General features: G+C 40.6%; 1 protein-coding gene and 1 pseudogene across 1 annotated transcript in view; one reads left to right on the top strand and one right to left on the bottom strand.

Moving 5' to 3' along the window:
• Window positions 1-890: 890 nt before the first annotated feature.
• Window positions 891-11490, top strand: LOC127512437 (myosin heavy chain, fast skeletal muscle-like; annotated as a pseudogene).
• Window positions 11491-18995: 7505 nt separating this feature from the next.
• The window catches only part of LOC127512887 (uncharacterized), a 53274-nt gene continuing 52852 nt past the window's right edge, over window positions 18996-19417 (bottom strand). Inside the window, 2 exon segments of the mRNA XM_051894244.1 lie at window positions 18996-19104; window positions 19221-19352. Coding sequence (XP_051750204.1) covers window positions 19084-19104; window positions 19221-19352 — 153 coding nt within the window. The 3' untranslated portion in view covers window positions 18996-19083.

The following is a 19417-nucleotide window of genomic DNA, read 5'->3' on the forward strand; positions in this document are numbered from 1 at the left end:
TGTTTTCTTGGAACTGATTTCTAATAAGGCTATCATATGCTTTCCTTACTGTGGATGGACAGCTTCTATATACAGTGATTAAAACTGTAATGCCTGTCCATATTTAGTGCCTGCTTAGTGTGCAAGTTCACCTCAATATAAGTGTAGGGGAGAGCATGGTAAGCCCTATAGGAGACTAGAGGAGCTCCTGTTGGTGGTAAGTTGCTTTGCAATTTATATTGGCACACACTGAAATTGAAAACTTCATTTCAAACCTGAAGTGAAAGCAGATCATCTGTAGATTCCTCTTTAGTTTGTAATAAAACAGCATCAATTTAAATTCTCTGGTGTTTATAAAATCATCACTTATCATCAAATTTTTAATGTAAATGAATTGTTTTGCAGGGCTGAAGTAATTTCATCTGGTTTCAAAGCAAGGGAAGGTAGGTGGATTTTCCTTACACTTCTTGTGTTGATCAGTTTGATTTCATCTGTGTGTGCTTATATAGCCCATTATTGCATGCCAGGTGAGTCTTTGCTTTTGATATCTTGGTTAAGAGTTTTGTGTGATTTAAAATCAAAATTTCATGGGAGAAAAAAAGGATTTAAGATTATTCATGAATGTGTTCCTCTGTGTAAATAGATTTATATTGTTATGGGGGTATTAAATAGTTGAGGCACTGAACATCTTTTAGATTCACGTCATATAAGCATTAAAACAGACATTGCTATATGACTAATATTGTGACAAACAAAAAGAAGTTTGTGTGACATTTGCTGGCAAGATATCAGAGTTTTGGAGAATTAGAATATAGGCACAAAATCTTTTTGAATTTTGTGTTTGCTGCTGATTTAATTTGATTAATTAAAACACTGCAATTTCCCTTTCCAATTTCCAGTAAGCCGCCACCATGAGTACGGACGCGGAGATGGCCATTTATGGCAAGGCTGCCATTTACCTTCGTAAGCCTGAGAAAGAGAGAATTGAGGCTCAGAACAAACCATTTGATGCCAAGACTGCCTGCTATGTGGCTGATGCCAAAGAGTTGTACCTCAAGGGAACAATCAAGAGCAAAGATGGTGGCAAAGTCACAGTTGTTTTGCTTGACACTAAGGAGGTGAGTTTTAATTTCCATTTCATGTTATAGATGCTCATTAAATTACTTATTACATTGTTTTCTTTTATATCTAATTTATCAAATTTATAGGAGAGAGTTGCTAAGGAGGAAGATGTCCACCCAATGAATCCTCCCAAGTTTGACAAGATTGAGGACATGGCCATGATGACCCATCTCAATGAACCCTCTGTGCTGTATAACCTCAAAGAGCGTTATGCTGCATGGATGATCTATGTAAGTTCTGAAACAACATAGGAAAAAAAACATTTAAGTTCATTTTGTTTGTGTTGTAGCAGTCTGACCACTTCTCTGCTCATTTCAGACCTACTCTGGCCTCTTCTGTGCAACTGTGAACCCCTACAAGTGGCTCCCAGTGTATGATGCAGAAGTCGTGGCTGCCTACAGAGGCAAAAAGCGTATGGAGGCCCCACCCCACATCTTCTCTGTCTCTGACAATGCCTATCAGTTCATGCTGACTGGTAAGATCTGATTTATGTGATCTGAATTATTTATCATTTGATTTTGATATGTAAAATTCACATTCATAGTTTTTTAAAAAGAGTTGATGAAACATTATTATCTTTGAATTTATAGACAGAGAGAACCAGTCTGTCCTGATTACGTATGTATCTAGCCTACAATTAGAGATGTTGATATCATTTATATTTTGCTCTTGTGGAACTTCCTCATGTCTTATCATCTTTTGTTTTCTAATCTCTCATAAACCAGTGGAGAATCTGGTGCTGGAAAGACTGTGAACACCAAACGTGTCATCCAGTACTTTGCCACAGTTGCAGTGCAGGGTGACAAGAAGAAAGAGCAGACTGCCGGCAAAATGCAGGTATGAGATATAAAACTATGTGATATATATATTTTTGAAAGATAGTGACTTAGACTCATCTCACAAACTATATAATATGTATGTGTTTATTCATGAAATAGAAAATAACTGACAACCCTTAAAACATCTCAGGGCTCTCTTGAGGACCAGATCATTGCTGCCAACCCTCTGCTTGAGGCTTATGGTAATGCCAAGACTGTGAGGAATGACAACTCCTCTCGTTTTGTAAGTTAACTACTTTTTATTGACAGTGCAGTTAGTCAGTTGTGTTTGATTTTTGTTTACAGAGTTTTCTATAAAGAGTAAAGACATTATTATTATTATTATTATTATTATTATTATTATATATTATATATTATGCTATTTTGTTTTAAACAGGGTAAATTCATCAGAATTCACTTCGGCACATCTGGAAAACTGGCTAGTGCTGACATTGAGACATGTAGGTGGACATGATTTCAATTATCCATCCTGCACATTTGTCTTTGTCTGTCAGTCTTCAGATGATTGTGACTCAAGTACATTCTCTCAACAGATCTGCTGGAGAAGTCTAGAGTGACATTCCAGCTTCCAGATGAGAGAGGCTACCACATCTTCTACCAGATGATGACCAACCACAAGCCTGAGCTGATTGGTAGGTGCACATATTTCATTCATTGTTTCAATGCCAGATAATATTGTAAGATACTCTTTCAAAATCTGTGTATTTTACAGAAATGACGCTCATCACCACCAACCCCTATGACTTCCCCATGTGCAGTCAGGGTCAGATCACAGTGGCCAGCATTAATGATAAAGAGGAGCTGGTTGCTACTGATGTGAGTCATTGCTGTTTGAATATTGACGTATTGTATATTTATATATGGCAGATCCTAAAGCTCCTTCTTCTCTGTAATTTTCAGACTGCTATTGACATTTTGGGCTTTAGTAATGAGGAGAAAATGGGCATCTACAAGTTCACTGGAGCTGTGCTTCATCATGGTAACATGAAGTTCAAGCAGAAGCAGCGTGAGGAGCAGGCTGAGCCTGATGGCACAGAGGGTGAGACTAAATAGTACTAATGTGTTTCATAACATGCAGTGCTTTTATTAAGAGATTTTTTTTTTCTCATAAACTAAAGGGTTATTTTTGTTTTCAGGGACAGAAAAGGGATGATTGTTTTGTAACTTTTTAAATTGCAGAGGCTGATAAAGTTGCCTACCTTCTGGGTTTAAACTCTGCTGATATGCTGAAGGCTTTGTGCTACCCCAGAGTCAAGGTCGGAAATGAGTTTGTGACCAAAGGCCAGACCGTGCCACAGGTATATGCTGACATATTTCCAGCATTTCAACCTGAAAATCAAGAGTGCATGTGAAGTTCTTAATAAAATATCCACACTATTCTACAGGTGTACAACTCTGTTAGTGCCTTGGCCAAATCTATCTATGAGAGGATGTTCTTGTGGATGGTCATTCGTATCAACCAGATGTTGGACACAAAACAACAAAGAAATTTCTTCATTGGTGTGCTGGATATTGCTGGCTTTGAGATCTTTGATGTAAGAATTTTATCTCCTTTTTGATGGCACATTGAGTGATATTCAGTAGTCAATAAATGGTTGTTTCTTCCTCCAGTTCAACAGCATGGAGCAGCTGTGCATCAACTTCACCAATGAAAAACTGCAACAGTTTTTCAACCACCACATGTTTGTGCTGGAACAAGAGGAGTACAAGAAGGAGGGCATTGTTTGGGAGTTCATTGACTTTGGCATGGACTTGGCTGCTTGCATTGAGCTCATTGAGAAGGTTTTTACTGGTTTATGAACTTATTCAATTCCAATTTCCATGCTCGAAATTTTAAAATTGTAGTAATTAAACAACATTCTTTTATAAACAGCCCATGGGTATCTTCTCCATCCTTGAAGAGGAGTGCATGTTCCCCAAGGCTACAGACACTTCCTTCAAGAACAAGCTGTATGATCAGCATCTTGGCAAGTGCAATGCTTTCCAGAAACCAAAGCCTGCCAAAGGCAAGGCTGAAGCTCACTTCTCCCTGGTTCACTACGCTGGAACTGTGGACTACAACATTGCTGGCTGGTTGGACAAGAACAAGGATCCACTGAATGAGTCTGTTGTGCAGCTGTACCAGAAGTCTTCTGTCAAACTGCTGGCTACTCTCTACCCACCTGTTGTTGAGGGTATGAAAAACTGAAGTGTTGATTATGTATATTTAAATGTATATGTACATGATTGTATATTTAAAGGTACACTATGTAACTTTTGGCGCTCTAGCTGTAAATAAACAAAACTGCATGTGGAAGAACATTGCAGCCAGAGCTACTTTTCTCTGTTCGTAATATAAACACTTTTTTAAATATAATATTATATATTATAAACAACTTTTCTCTGTTTTTAATATAAAATATGTCCAAATATAAACACTTATTATAGGTTTATCGTAGTGATTCGGGATAAGACAAACACGCTTTGAAAGATGGATTCATGATGTACTCGCTCATTATATACATTTTGTACATTTTGAACAAAAAGGTACATAGTGTACATTTAAATTTAACCAAATATTGTTTCAGTTTTGCACTCTTTTCTTGTTATTACATTATATGTGTTCTTTTATCTTTTTATCTGAATAGAGACTGGTGGCAGCAAGAAGGGAGGCAAGAAGAAGGGTGGCTCCATGCAGACTGTGTCTTCTCAGTTCAGAGTATGTCTTTGAGACCAAATAATATGAATAATAATGCAGCTGAAAGGACAGAGACTGTACAGAAACTGTACATGAGTTTGCCTGACACTAGATCAGAGAAATAATACATTAACAACTGAGAGATTGTAAATAAGAAAGGTGAATCTTTTTATAATTAAACAGGAGAACTTGGGCAAGCTCATGACCAACTTGAGGAGCACTCACCCTCACTTTGTGCGTTGTCTTATTCCCAATGAGTCCAAGACTCCAGGTAAAGTAATAAAGTGCTCACAGATCTTCTCATATTAACATGATATTTAATGTTAATGTATATAATAATGAAAATGTTAATTTACCAAGCTCATGATGTAAACTGATCATTATAGGTCTCATGGAGAACTTCCTGGTTATCCACCAGCTGAGGTGTAATGGTGTACTGGAGGGTATCAGAATCTGCAGAAAGGGCTTCCCCAGCAGAATCCTCTATGGTGACTTCAAGCAGAGGTAAATGGAACTACATAAAAAAACCATTTCCTATAGGCTCTTTAATAGAAGATATGAAACATTTTGATAGATTTTCCAATCCTCCACAGATACAAGGTGCTGAATGCCAGTGTTATCCCAGAGGGACAGTTTATTGATAACAAGAAGGCCTGTGAGAAACTCCTGGGATCCATCGACATTGACCATGACCAGTACAGATTTGGACACACAAAGGTTCATATTTAGCTTTACAACTTTCAAAGTTTCAGTGATCATGATCATTTAGCCTATGCAGCTGAAATCAATATAATGATTTATTGTTTTACATAAACGCAGGTGTTCTTCAAAGCTGGTCTTCTGGGTACTCTTGAGGAGATGCGTGATGAGAAACTGGCTGCTCTGGTCACAATGACTCAGGCTCTCTGCCGTGGCTACGTGATGAGGAGGGAGTTTGTGAAGATGATGGAAAGGAGGTGAGTATTGTCACGAAGAAAGATGACAACAATGATGACATGGCACAAACAGTAAATAATGATGATTATGCCATTTAATGATGAATTATTCACAGGGAGTCCATTTACACCATCCAATACAACATCCGGTCATTCATGAATGTCAAACACTGGCCATGGATGAAGGTTTATTACAAGATTAAGCCTCTGCTGAAGAGTGCCGAGACTGAGAAGGAGCTGGCAACCATGAAAGAGGATTTCACAAAATGCAAAGAAGATCTTGCCAAGGCTGAAGCCAAAAAGAAAGAGCTTGAAGAGAAGATGGTAGCACTGCTGCAAGAGAAAAATGATCTGCAGCTGCAAGTTGCATCTGTGAGTATTTTTACTTGAATTAACTAAATGTTAGCTCCATTTATAATAAGCAATGTTTTTATCCAATGATACAGTGACCTTGTTTCCTAACAGGAAGCTGAGAATCTCTCAGATGCTGAGGAGAGGTGTGAGGGTCTGATCAAGAGCAAAATCCAGCTTGAAGCTAAACTCAAAGAGACAACTGAGAGACTGGAGGATGAGGAAGAAATCAATGCTGAACTGACAGCCAAAAAGAGGAAACTGGAGGATGAGTGCTCTGAGCTGAAGAAAGATATTGATGACCTGGAGCTCACCTTGGCTAAAGTGGAGAAAGAGAAACATGCCACTGAGAATAAGGTTGGAGATTGAGTTGGTTTAAGATTAGATTTCATCTCTTATATGATATAAATTGATTATATGAATTGTAAAAAAAAAAAAAATAAATAATAAGCTCATCTGAAACAAAACATCATACAGGTCAAGAATTTGACTGAGGAAATGGCAGCTCAGGATGAGAGCATTGCCAAGCTTACGAAAGAGAAGAAAGCCCTCCAAGAGGCACATCAGCAGACACTGGATGATCTCCAGGCCGAGGAGGACAAAGTCAACACCCTGACCAAATCCAAGACAAAGCTTGAGCAGCAAGTTGATGATGTGAGTTTCTAATTAAACATCATTATTAAATCAACTGTCTTTTTTGCTTTGATCAAAAATTATATATTTTATATATCATTGTCCTGTAGCTTGAAGGTTCCCTTGAACAAGAGAAGAAGCTCCGCATGGATCTTGAGAGAGCCAAGAGAAAGCTTGAAGGAGACCTGAAATTAGCCCAAGAGTCCATCATGGACCTGGAGAATGACAAGCAGCAATCTGAGGAGAAAATAAAAAAGTAATTAAAACATAAAATCTTTTATTGAAAAAAAAAATAATGAAAATGTGTAATATTTTTACAAACTTCTTATTGTTAAAAACCAACAGGAAAGACTTTGAAACAAGCCAGTTGCTCAGCAAGATAGAAGATGAACAATCTTTGGGTGCTCAACTCCAAAAGAAAATCAAGGAGCTTCAGGTATATTTTTTTGAGATTTTTTTTAAATGCTGTTAAAGGCAAAGGTAAAATAAAGACTAATAAGATTTCATGAATTACTTGCCAACGTAGGCTCGCATTGAGGAACTGGAGGAAGAGATCGAGGCTGAGCGTGCTGCTCGTGCCAAGGTTGAGAAACAGAGAGCTGATCTCTCCAGGGAACTTGAGGAGATCAGTGAGAGGCTTGAGGAGGCTGGAGGAGCCACTGCTGCTCAGATCGAGATGAATAAGAAGCGTGAAGCTGAATTCCAGAAGCTGCGTCGTGATCTTGAAGAGTCCACTCTCCAGCATGAAGCTACTGCTGCTGCCCTCCGTAAGAAGCAGGCAGACAGTGTGGCCGAGCTGGGAGAGCAAATCGACAACCTGCAGCGTGTCAAGCAGAAGCTTGAAAAAGAGAAGAGCGAATACAAAATGGAGATTGACGATCTTTCCAGCAACATGGAAGCTGTTGCCAAAGCAAAGGTTGGGAATTTTATTTGTAAAGAATATATATCATGTGTTGAATTTGTATGTCTAATAACTTTGGTGTTTACAGGCTAATCTTGAAAAGATGTGCCGCACCCTTGAGGACCAACTTAGTGAAATAAAATCCAAGAATGATGAGAACCTTCGCCAGATAAATGACCTTAGTGCTCAAAGAGCAAGACTTCAAACTGAAAATGGTAACTAATGACAGTCATGAAAAAATTAATAGTATTTCAAAATTAATTGAGTATGGTGTATTGAGATTATTCAGCACTGGATTTCTAACATAGACTAACATAGACTTATTAGAGAAAACACATTTAAATGTTGATTGCTAAAAAGTTCTATAGAGTTTTTGAAATGAACTGATAGAGACATAGCACAATCTGACACAGTGAATCTGAAACTATACAGGTGAATTTGGCCGTCAGCTGGAGGAGAAGGAGGCTTTAGTTTCTCAGCTCACCAGAGGCAAACAAGCTTTCACTCAACAAATTGAGGAGCTTAAGAGGCAGATTGAAGAGGAGGTTAAGGTAATACAGCAAAATCAATACATACACATACTTGTCAATTACTGTAGAGACAAGCTAATATTATGTCTCCTAGGCTAAGAACGCACTGGCCCATGCTGTGCAATCAGCCCGTCATGACTGCGACCTGCTCCGTGAGCAATTTGAGGAAGAGCAGGAGGCAAAGGCTGAGCTACAGCGGGGAATGTCAAAGGCCAACAGTGAGGTTGCTCAGTGGAGAACCAAATATGAAACTGATGCCATCCAGCGCACTGAGGAGCTCGAAGAGTCCAAGTATGAATCTCTGTGATATTATGTATTAATAATTTGTGCAATTGCATGCATTTTGCATCCATCTGACTGATGGTTACAAAATACCTTCCAGGAAGAAACTGGCTCAGCGTCTGCAAGAGGCAGAGGAACAAATTGAGGCAGTGAACTCCAAATGTGCATCTCTGGAGAAGACCAAACAGAGACTCCAGGGTGAGGTGGAGGACCTCATGATTGATGTGGAGAGAGCCAATGCTTTGGCTGCTAACCTTGACAAGAAGCAGAGGAACTTTGACAAGGTAAACTATTTGAGTCATTATATGATATTCTCATTGTAAAGTATAGCTGGAATGTGCTTTGTTAAACATGTTATAAACAAATCGATCCTGAAATATCTCCACCAAAGGTCCTGGCAGAATGGAAGCAGAAATATGAGGAAGGTCAGGCAGAGCTGGAAGGTGCCCAGAAAGAGGCTCGTTCACTCAGTACTGAACTGTTCAAGATGAAGAACTCATATGAGGAGACTCTGGATCAGCTGGAGACACTCAAGAGAGAGAACAAGAATCTGCAGCGTAAGAATGAAATTGTTAAATTGGAAAAATCTTCAATGTTCCAATTGTAAATGAGCATTAAATGGGAAACACACAATTAATGTGTGAATGTTCATAATAGTAAAGATTTAATTTTTTCTTTCTAATAGAGGAGATTTCAGATCTGACAGAGCAGTTAGGTGAGACTGGTAAGAGCATCCATGAGCTGGAAAAGGCCAAGAAGACAGTGGAGACTGAGAAGGCAGAGATTCAGACTGCCCTAGAGGAGGCTGAAGTGAGTATCTGAAGATAAATATGGAATTGGTTCTTGCTGGATGGTATGGTTCTTGCTAGAACAGTAGGTTAGTTGTTTGTAAGTTTATACTGTCTGTATTTATGTAGCACCGTGGTCCTGTGAGGCACACATTTCGTTCCACTGTATGTCACCACATGTAGCGGAATGACAATAAAGCTCAACTTGACTTGACTTATACTGTGGTCTTAATACATATTGTCATTCTGATATTTAAATGTAGTTTTTATATTTCATAGGGCACCCTGGAGCATGAGGAGTCCAAGATTCTTCGTGTCCAGCTTGAGCTAAACCAGGTCAAAAGTGAGATTGACAGGAAGCTTGCAGAGAAGGATGAGGAGATGGAGCAGATCAAGAGGAACAGCCAGAGAGTCATTGAATCCATGCAGGGCACTCTGGACTCTGAAGTTAGGAGCAGGAATGATGCTCTGAGAATCAAGAAGAAGATGGAGGGAGACCTTAATGAGATGGAGATTCAGCTGAGCCATGCCAATCGCCAGGCTGCTGAGGCCCAGAAACAGCTCAGGAACGTTCAGGGACAGCTAAAGGTATGTGACTTCTCTTCGGATTTGGGGTGCATATGTTTGTATAATCTTACTTTTTTAGGTTAAGGTCACCAGAAAGCACAGCTTATTGTAAGTTATTGTTTGTCACCTGATGGAGTTTGGGTTCCTTGCCGCTGTCGCCTTTGGCTTGCTTAGTTGGGGACACTTGACATTTGACTTGACATTTGATATTCAACAGTGCTTTGATCTGCCTGCATTGACACTATTCTTTTAAGAGCTGCTGTGCAGCCAAATAATGTACCAGTTATCAATGTAAAGCTGCTTTGACACAATCTACATTGTAAAAAGCGCTATATAAATAAAGGTGACTTGACTTGACTTTATGTGCAGGATGCCCAACTGCACCTTGATGATGCTCTGAGAGGACAGGAAGACATGAAGGAGCAGGTGGCCATGGTGGAGCGCAGAAACACTCTGATGCAGTCTGAGATTGAGGAGCTGAGAGCTGCTCTAGAGCAGACAGAGAGAGGCCGCAAAGTGGCTGAACAAGAGTTGGTAGACGCCAGTGAGCGTGTTGGGCTGCTGCACTCTCAGGTAAGGGAATAATGTTTTTACAACGCAATTAAGGATATTAAGAGTATCATTTAAAATGTTCAAACTGTTGCTTTCCATTTTGTAGAACACAAGTCTCCTGAACACCAAGAAGAAGCTTGAGGCTGACCTTGTTCAGGTCCAGAGTGAAGTTGATGACACTGTACAGGAAGCCAGAAATGCAGAGGAGAAGGCCAAGAAGGCCATCACTGATGTGAGCAACAGCTGCTGACAAATGTTTCAGAACGCTTGAGTACTTGAAAATGTGGATCTAATGAATTTCTGTGTTCATGCAAAAGGCTGCAATGATGGCAGAAGAGCTCAAGAAGGAGCAGGACACAAGTGCTCACCTGGAGAGGATGAAGAAGAATCTGGAAGTGACAGTGAAGGACCTGCAGCACCGTCTGGATGAGGCTGAGAATCTGGCCATGAAGGGAGGAAAGAAACAACTCCAGAAACTGGAGTCCAGAGTAAGACTGCCTTTATTCTGATGATCGCCTGTATTTTGATGTTCATAGTCTTGATGTGGATGGTACAAAGTGTCTAAACATTTTATTGGACTGAAATGAGTTTAATAATATCTCCCATTTAGGTCCGTGAGCTTGAGGCTGAAGTCGAGGCAGAGCAGAGACGTGGAGCTGATGCTGTTAAAGGTGTCCGCAAATATGAGAGGAGAGTCAAGGAGCTCACCTACCAGGTAAAAAATGTATAGTGAAATTCAGGTCCAGTAAATCAGATTTTGTTCTAGTCTGATCCATGTTCATTATCTGCAGACTGAGGAGGATAAGAAGAACCTCAACAGACTGCAGGATCTGGTTGACAAGCTTCAGCTGAAGGTCAAGGCTTACAAGAGACAGTCTGAAGAAGCTGTGAGTACCTCATTTAAGAACGCATAAACTCTTTGTGAACATTTCATCTTCTATACCTTATATAATTGTCTATGACTTTGCAGGAGGAACAAGCAAACACTCACCTGTCCAAGTTGAGGAAGGTGCAGCATGAGCTGGAGGAAGCTGAAGAGCGTGCTGACATTGCTGAGTCTCAGGTCAACAAGCTCAGAGCCAAGAGCCGTGATGCTGGAAAGGTAATTTATATTATATTATAATATATTATATTATATAGTATATATTATATTATATAGTAATTTATATTATATTATACATTATATTATAATAATTTTTACAGTTTATGATGTTCAATGTTATTTTTAATCCAGTTCATTTAAACACAGAATCAGGTATTTACTTTCAATTTGTCCTTGTTTTATGCTCTATCATGTGTTTTTTTTTTTTTTTCAGGCCAAGGAGGCGGAGTGAAACTCTTCATCTTACACCATTTTAATGTCTTTAAAAATGTAAAAAATAACACTAAATAAACTTTCATGCAGCAAATTCCTTTGGAATTCTGATTTCCTTCAATTCATTGCTGGTCAACACACAATATTAAAATGATGTTTATTAGTATTAAACTTTATAAAGAAACAAAAACACTACCTGGCTGATTTGCATTTAGCCCTTACGATAGTTATGAGTTATATCCATCCATCATTCCGTATATTTTCTAAACCCCTTGTCCTATGAAGTGTCACGGGCCACAAAGCCCAGCTAACTGAAAAGACCTTGAAAATGGTAACAAGGTAATCTTAGTTTTGCATGTATGATTGTGAAAAGCTAATAAAGATAATGTACTATATATATATATATATATATATAAAATATGTGTGTGTATATATGTATATATATATATATATATATATATATATATACAGTGGTGGTCAGAATTATTGGCACCCTTGGTGAATATGATCAAAGATGACTATAAAAATAAATCTGCATTGTTTATCCTTTTAATCTTTAACTCATAATATTAGCAAAAATCTAACCTTTCATTGAAGGAAAAGAATTGAAAGTGGGGGAAAAAAATCACATTATGAAATAAATGTTTTTCTCCAAAACACGTTGGCCACAATTTTTGGCACCCCTAGAATTTTTTATGAGTAAAATATCTCTGAAGTATATTCCTATTCATATTTACATTTTTTAGCACACCAGGGTGATCATGAACATGAAATTGTCCAGCCATGACTTCCTGTTCCACGGGAGTATAAACATGAGGAAACACAAAGGCCAAATTCCCTTAATCATTCAATCAGAAAAACCAAAGAATATAGTTCTGATGTGCAGCAAAAGATTGTTGAGCTTGCTTGTTTCAAGGAAAAACTCACTTAATTTTGACTTATTTTTTCTAAAAACAAGATAATATTTTTTACTTGTCTACAAAATGCTTCTTGGTTTAAAAATTTCTAGATATTTGGACTGAAAACAAGGCAAAAAATCTAAGAAAAGCATTTTTTGCAGTGTTAAAGTTAAATTATGTAGCATGTATAGCACAAACCTCTACTTCCACCAACAAGACCCTGATTTCGGCCTCACTGAAATAAATTTTCTTGCTGCTCGCCATTCTCAAGTAAAGAATTTGGACATTAAATGGTGCTCTTTTATATGCTAAGTATATTAATTAGGGGGCGTTTACAAGGCGGAAATCTGAAACCATTCAGCTGCGCACAATTTCAAGATCATTTGCGATTTATAGATTTCAAAGATGTCAAAGAGAGGCGTACGCAAGTTTTTTTGTGCGTACACACGTTTTTCGGAATCACACATACACACATTTGAGAAATGATCTTAGATGAAACGTAGGACAGTTTCTATGCAACATTTTATAAATGAGGCCCCAGAACTATATTCTTTGGTTTTACTCATTGTGATGAATAATTAAGGGAATTTGGCCTTTGTGTTTCCTCATATTTATACTCCTGTGCAACAGGAAGTCATGGCTGGACAATTTCATTCTTCTAGTCACCCTGGTGTGCTAAAAATGTAAATATGGATGGGAATAAACTTCAGGAGAGGAGAGCATACAACAGGCTGCACACAATCCCTTCAGGCTGGCCCTGTCTCCCCGTGTCTTCACGAGAGTCGTGGAGGGAGCCCTTGTTCCCATGAGAGAACAGGGAGTTCGCACCCTCAACTATCTCGACGACTGGCTTATTCTAGCTCAGTCTCGGGATCAGTTGTGCAAACACAGGGACCTGGTGCTCAGTCACCTCAGCCAGTTGGGCCTTTAAGTCACCTGGGAAAAGAACGAACTCTCCCCTGTGCAGAGGATCTCTTTTCATGGTATGGAGTTGGATTCGGTCGAACAGACAGCACGCCTCACAGAGGAACGTGCTCAGTCGGTGTTGAATTGCTTGAATACGCTTAAAGGCAGGCTTCACGCTTCAGCGGTCCCACTGAAATTCTTTCAGAGGCTCCTGGGGCATATGGCAGCCGCAGCGGCAGTAACCCTGCTCGGTTTGCTTCATATGAGACCGCTTCAGCACTGGCTTCACGGCTGAGTCCCGAGATGGGCGAGGCAACGCGGCATGTACTGAGTGGCAATCACTCCGGAATGGCGCCAAGCCTTCAGCCCGTGGTCGGACCCCTTGTTTCTTTGTGCAGGAGTGCCCCTAGAGCAGGTGTCCCGGCATGCTGTGGTGTTCACAGATGCCTCTGCCACCGGCTGGGGTGCCACGTACAACAGGCATGCAGTATCAGGGGTGTGGACAGGCCCCCAACTGCATTGGCACGTCAACTGCCTCGAGTTGCTAGCAGTACACCTTGCCCTCAGCTGCCTGAAAGGGCCACACTGCGACCGTTGCAACCATCAGGGTGATCTATGCTCCCGTCGCATGTCGCAACTTACCCGCCATCTCCTCCTTTGGAGTCAGAAGCATCTGAGCTCGCTTCGCGCCATTCATGTCCCTGGTGTGCTCAACCGTGTGGCCGACGAGCTCTCACGAGCTGCGCTTCCGGGAAAGTGGCGACTCCACCCCCAGGTGGTCCAGCTGATTTGGAGAGAGATCGGAAATGCTCAGGTAGACCTGTTTGCCTCCCCAGAAACCTCCCATTGCCAGCTGTTTTACTCCCTGTCACTCGGTACAGATGCACTGGCACACAGCTGGCCCCAGGGCCTACGCAAATATGTGTTTCCCCCAGTGAGCCTACTTGCGCCTACCTTGTGCAAAATCAGGGAGGACCAGGAGCAGGTCCTGCTCGTTGCGCCCTATTGGCCCAACCGGACTTGGTTCCTGGAACTCTTGCTCCTCGCGACAGCCCCTCCCTGGCGCATTCCTGTGAGGAAGGACTTTCTTTCTCAAAGACGGGACACCCTTTGGCACCCACATCCAGACCTCTGGAAACTCCATGTCTGGTCTCTGGACGAGATGCGGAGGTTCTAGGTGACTTACCCCCTGAAGTACTTAACACCATCACTTCGGCACGTGCACCGTCTACTAGACGTGCTTACGCCTTGCAGTGGAACCTGTTCGTTGAGTGGTGCTCTTCTCGCCAAGAAGAACCCTGAAGATGTTTCCTCGAGCCGTGCTTTCCTTCTTGCAGCAATGGTTGGAGCGTAGACTGCCGCAATTTCCGCATACCACGACCACATCAATGGCAAGTCTGTTGGTAAGCACGACCCTGTCGTCAGGTTCCTTAGGGGGCTGAGACGGTTAAATCCTCCTCGACCCCCCCTCCATATCCTCTTGGGACCTTGCTCTGGTGCTTCGAGCACTCCAGAATGCTCCCTTTGAGCCTTTGCAGTCAGCTGACTTAAAGATTCTGTCTATGAAGACTTTGCTGCTGATTGCATTGGCCTCCATCAAGAGGGTAGGAGACCTGCAGGCATTTTCGGTCGACGAATCGTGCCTAGAGTTCAGGCTGGGCGACGGCCATGTGGTACTGAGACCCCGGCCTGGCTATGTGCCCAAGGTTTCTACCACTCCCTTCAGGGACCAGGTAGTGAGCCTGCAAGCACTGCCCCCAGAGGAGGCAGACCCAGCCCTGGCTTTGCTCTGTCCATTTTGCGCTTTGCAACTGTACAGAGACAGAACTCAAAGCCTCAGGACCTCAGACCAGGGGCCGTATGTATAAAGCCGCTCAGAGTAAAATTTTAGTCTTAAGTGTGTCAAAATTCTAAGAATGACGTAATTTTACACTCAGGAACCTTTATGAATCATACTTATTCTTAAGTGTCAAGACTAGGTCTTAGCTCCTAAATTATTTAGGAGAGCTGCAGAGGTCTCCTAACCTAGTTAGGAGTAACAAGATGGCAGAAAAGAGGAGACGCACATTCTCCAATAAAGATATGATGTATTGGAGTTATATGATGACATGGAGTTGATAAAATGATATAAACTTGATTGTCAATTCTTTTTGTAACTGACCTAATAAGAAATGTAATAACTTTAAATAAATGTAATACATTTAATAAATATTACTTAAACAATAATTAATATGTTTAATGCATTTTAACACATTTAAAGGTGCTGTATATGATTTCTCAAATTCATTGTTGAACACTGTTGATATTTGAAATCAACCCAAACAAACTCACCCCTCTCTTTATTGTGCCACCTCCAAAACTCACACTCCAATACTAACCACCCCTATGTAACCACACTGCTTTGAGTTGGTCTCGAATCCCAGCCCAATCGCTGCTGGCATGCGAGGCAAATGCACTATCAATGACGCTAAACACCTCATTCTTTAGCGGGCATCAGTGTGCAATAGTTTAACTACAAAAAGCTCACTATCTGGCCACTGTTACACACGCAATGCTAGTGGATGTCTGTTTATCACAGCTGACATGCAACAAAATGCTTCACGAATAATAAAGCACAGATGATGAATGAATGACAAGGAAGCACAAAAAATGAACGTACAGTACACAAGAGTAAATACAAACAAGAGTGTGTAACAGAACAGCAGCTCCAGACAATCAAAGTGTTACTCACATGATAAGGAATCAAAGCAGCCTCCGCGTCTGTTTTCAGGCCTTCCTGCTTAGCTCTCTCCAGCACTGGAAAGCTTTTCTAATATATTTTTTGGTGACTGTAAGAATGCAGCAGTGCACCGGTGATGACTTGTACCCATCAGTCCAAAGTAAGCAGACTCTTAAATAGTACTATTGCTAAACTTACCACACCAAACATAGTGGCCAAAATTGATGTGCAAAGGTTTTTTTTTTTATGACACTACAATTTTGCTTAAACCATCAAAATATGAGGAAAATATTTTTATTTTTATGTTTATATTATTTAAATGTTTTAAAATATGACATTGACTACAACATAATCAGTTTTTAATATTTCATTGGTTCTCTCTTGTTTTTGCATGTTCATAATTTCTTTGCATGACAGCCTGGCCAAAAATAATTTGAAATAATTTGAAATTTCATTTCATTATCACACATGAAACAATTGACTCCAAGCACAGCTACACAATATGCTTACATCTTTTAATACATTTTTAAAAATATTTGAATTAAGGTTGAAGATGTCTTATACTTTTAGTAAAGTTGCTTTTAGCTTCTTTATAAACGTCTCCTACTCTTAGAAAAGTCCTACTCTTTACTAAGAATTTTTTGACACTTAAGTCAAAACTAGACTATTCTTAAGAGCGTTTCTGAGAAGTTTTATACATACGGGCCCAGCTCTTTGTCTGATACGGAGGCCAGCAGAAGGGAAAGTCTGTCTCCAAGCAGAGGATGGCCCACTGGATAGTGGACGCCATCGCCTTGGCTTACCAAGCACAAGGCGTGCCCTGCCTGCTCAGGTTACATGCTCACTCTACAAGAGGTGTTGCATCCTCCTGGGTGCTAGTTTGTGGCGCCTCGCTGACAGACATTTGTAGAGCGGCCGGCTGGGCGACACCTAACATGTTCGCTAGATTCTATAGCCTTCATGTCAAGCCGGTCTCCTCCCGTGTTCTCACCTCAGGTCAGAGGCACGGAGAGGCCTCAGCTTAGTGTCGGCTTGCTGCGCTTACATGCGCTTATTACTCCAGACAGTCCCTATAAGGCAGACCCTGTTGAATCCTCCGATCACCCTTTGGCAGCTGGATGTGGCGGAGCGTCTGGCGCCAGTCCTATACTCCGTTGTATCCTTGAGAACCGGATTTAGGCTGGGTACCATATGTGTGACCCTACAGGGATCCCATATGTGTAGTTCCACAGTTGCTCCTAAACGAAGCCCGTGTCTTTCCCTCTGGGAGATCCCACCTCTCATCAGGTTGGAGTCACCCCAGTACTTCCATATGTAGTACAGCCCTACGGGGTTAGCCCATATGTACTTCTCCACATAACTCCTTCGGGGAAGGATGTGGCTTCCGCAGTGTTCCTTTCCCAGCGAAAGGGTACGCTTTCCCAGTGTTATCCAATAGTCTCACAGAATGGGTTTTTGGGGAACAGCAGTGATTGACACTCTTTGTGTTAGCCCTGTCCCACCATCCTTAGGCAAGGGGGCTCAGGAGGCTTGCAGCAGAGCGCTGGAAGGGGGCAGCTCCTGTGGTGCTTTGTTAGGGATTCCTACTCATCAGTCTGTCATCTTGGTTACATAGGTAACCCTCATTCCCTGAAGGAGAGATCGGAGTCGTACGTCCCGTCGCCACAGTCGCTGTACCCCGCTGATGCTGCTGCCTAACCTGTTCGGCTCCTCAGTGAAAACCTGAAGATGCAACGCACCTGCTGCTCATTAAATACCCGCGCTGCGAGGCGAGCAGCTGCTGCATATGACAACATGCCAATGTGCATTGGCTCGTTTTAGTTACACTCAAAGCAGATTGGCCTCTCTAGCGAGATTCTTATTTGCCGGTCTGTCCGACGTACGTCTCCGTTCTCTCCTTCAGGGAACGAGGGTTACCTATGTAACCGAGACGTTATCAAGCATCTCAGTCGTAATTTAAGTGAAGTGTAGGACTAAATCTAAAAGGTTCAGTCTAAGAAATGATTCTCGACACTGCTGTGCCACAAACGGGATTTTGGATGCAGGCATGGACCAATCACTGAATAGATTTCCTTTAAGAATTTAAGAATATTCTCAGAAAAATTCACATTGAATGGTGAAATTCATAAAAGGAGTTTACATTCAACACACATTTGACAATAAAGAATTTTCAAGAGAATACATTATGATATACACTTTGGAAATGAAAGATAAAAACGTTTTCCACCATGTCTTAATTGCACATTTTAAACCAGTGTGCTGTTAACTAACCTAGATTTTATGATATAATCAGCCACCATGGATTCCAAAAGAAAACTAAACTGGAAGGAGGAAGAAGCGCAACTGCTTGCTGAATTAGTCAAACAGTTCAGTCCAACATTAACCAGCGCTGACAAAGACGATGCCTGCTCTGTCCAAACTATACCATTTGATTAACTGCTCATCGTCAAACATTTCAAAAACATTCTTGCTCCCCTGAAAGATTTGCGCACGTCTCTGTCTCCTCAGTGCCATCACAAGCCCCTACTGGCAACTCCTAACCACCTCTAGAGCAGTCTTATATAACTGGGAGAGTAAGAGTGTTATTTAGCTTTAAGAAATTTGTTAACTTGCTTTTATACTTAAGCGCTGAGAATTCATGAAATTTACTCCTACTTTTAAACTTTAGACTAAAATGGCACTTTGAGAAACTTGATAAATACAGGCCCTGAGATATATTACTCATAAGAACTTCTAAGGGTACCATTAATTGTGTACAATGTGTATTAGATAAAAACATTTATTTCATAATGAAATTTAATTTTATTTTAAATTAAATTTTAATTAGTGGAAGATGGTTTGTAGTAATTAGTAGTTATTCCGGATAAAAGCTCATTGTGTGAAAGGTCAAAAATTCTATGTTGAAGCAATAATTATTTGTCTCATTTGAGGAGATTGCTGTATATGAAAATAAGTGTAATAAACATCTCAGAAAAAAATAAATAAATAAACAGTAAAATGTAAAGAAGAAGTTGATGAATATGTTTTATTGAGCAATTGCACATTTTAAGAGATAAATGGGAGCTGGTGACAGTGAATGTGAAGGTTTTCACTCAGCTGCCTCTTTGCTCTGAAAAAAAAAGTACACATATAAAAAATCTGTATGAATATAATATGGAACAATTTATGGTAAAATAAAAGCTTTAAAGTTTGAGTATGTGTGAAAATTAATTTGAGAAAAATTACCTTTCCAGCGTCACGGCTCTTGGCTCTGAGCTTGTTGACCTGAGACTCAGCAATGTCAGCACGCTCCTCAGCCTCTTCCAGCTCATGCTGCACCTTCCTCAACTTGGACAGGTGAGTGTTTGCTTGTTCCTCCTGCAATGTCACATACGATTATATCAGGAACTTAATATAATTGTTCCCATGGTGTTTATAGTTCT

The sequence above is a fragment of the Ctenopharyngodon idella genome, chromosome 5, assembly GCF_019924925.1.
Source record: "Ctenopharyngodon idella isolate HZGC_01 chromosome 5, HZGC01, whole genome shotgun sequence".
In the NCBI taxonomy this organism is placed as follows: domain Eukaryota; kingdom Metazoa; phylum Chordata; class Actinopteri; order Cypriniformes; family Xenocyprididae; genus Ctenopharyngodon; species Ctenopharyngodon idella.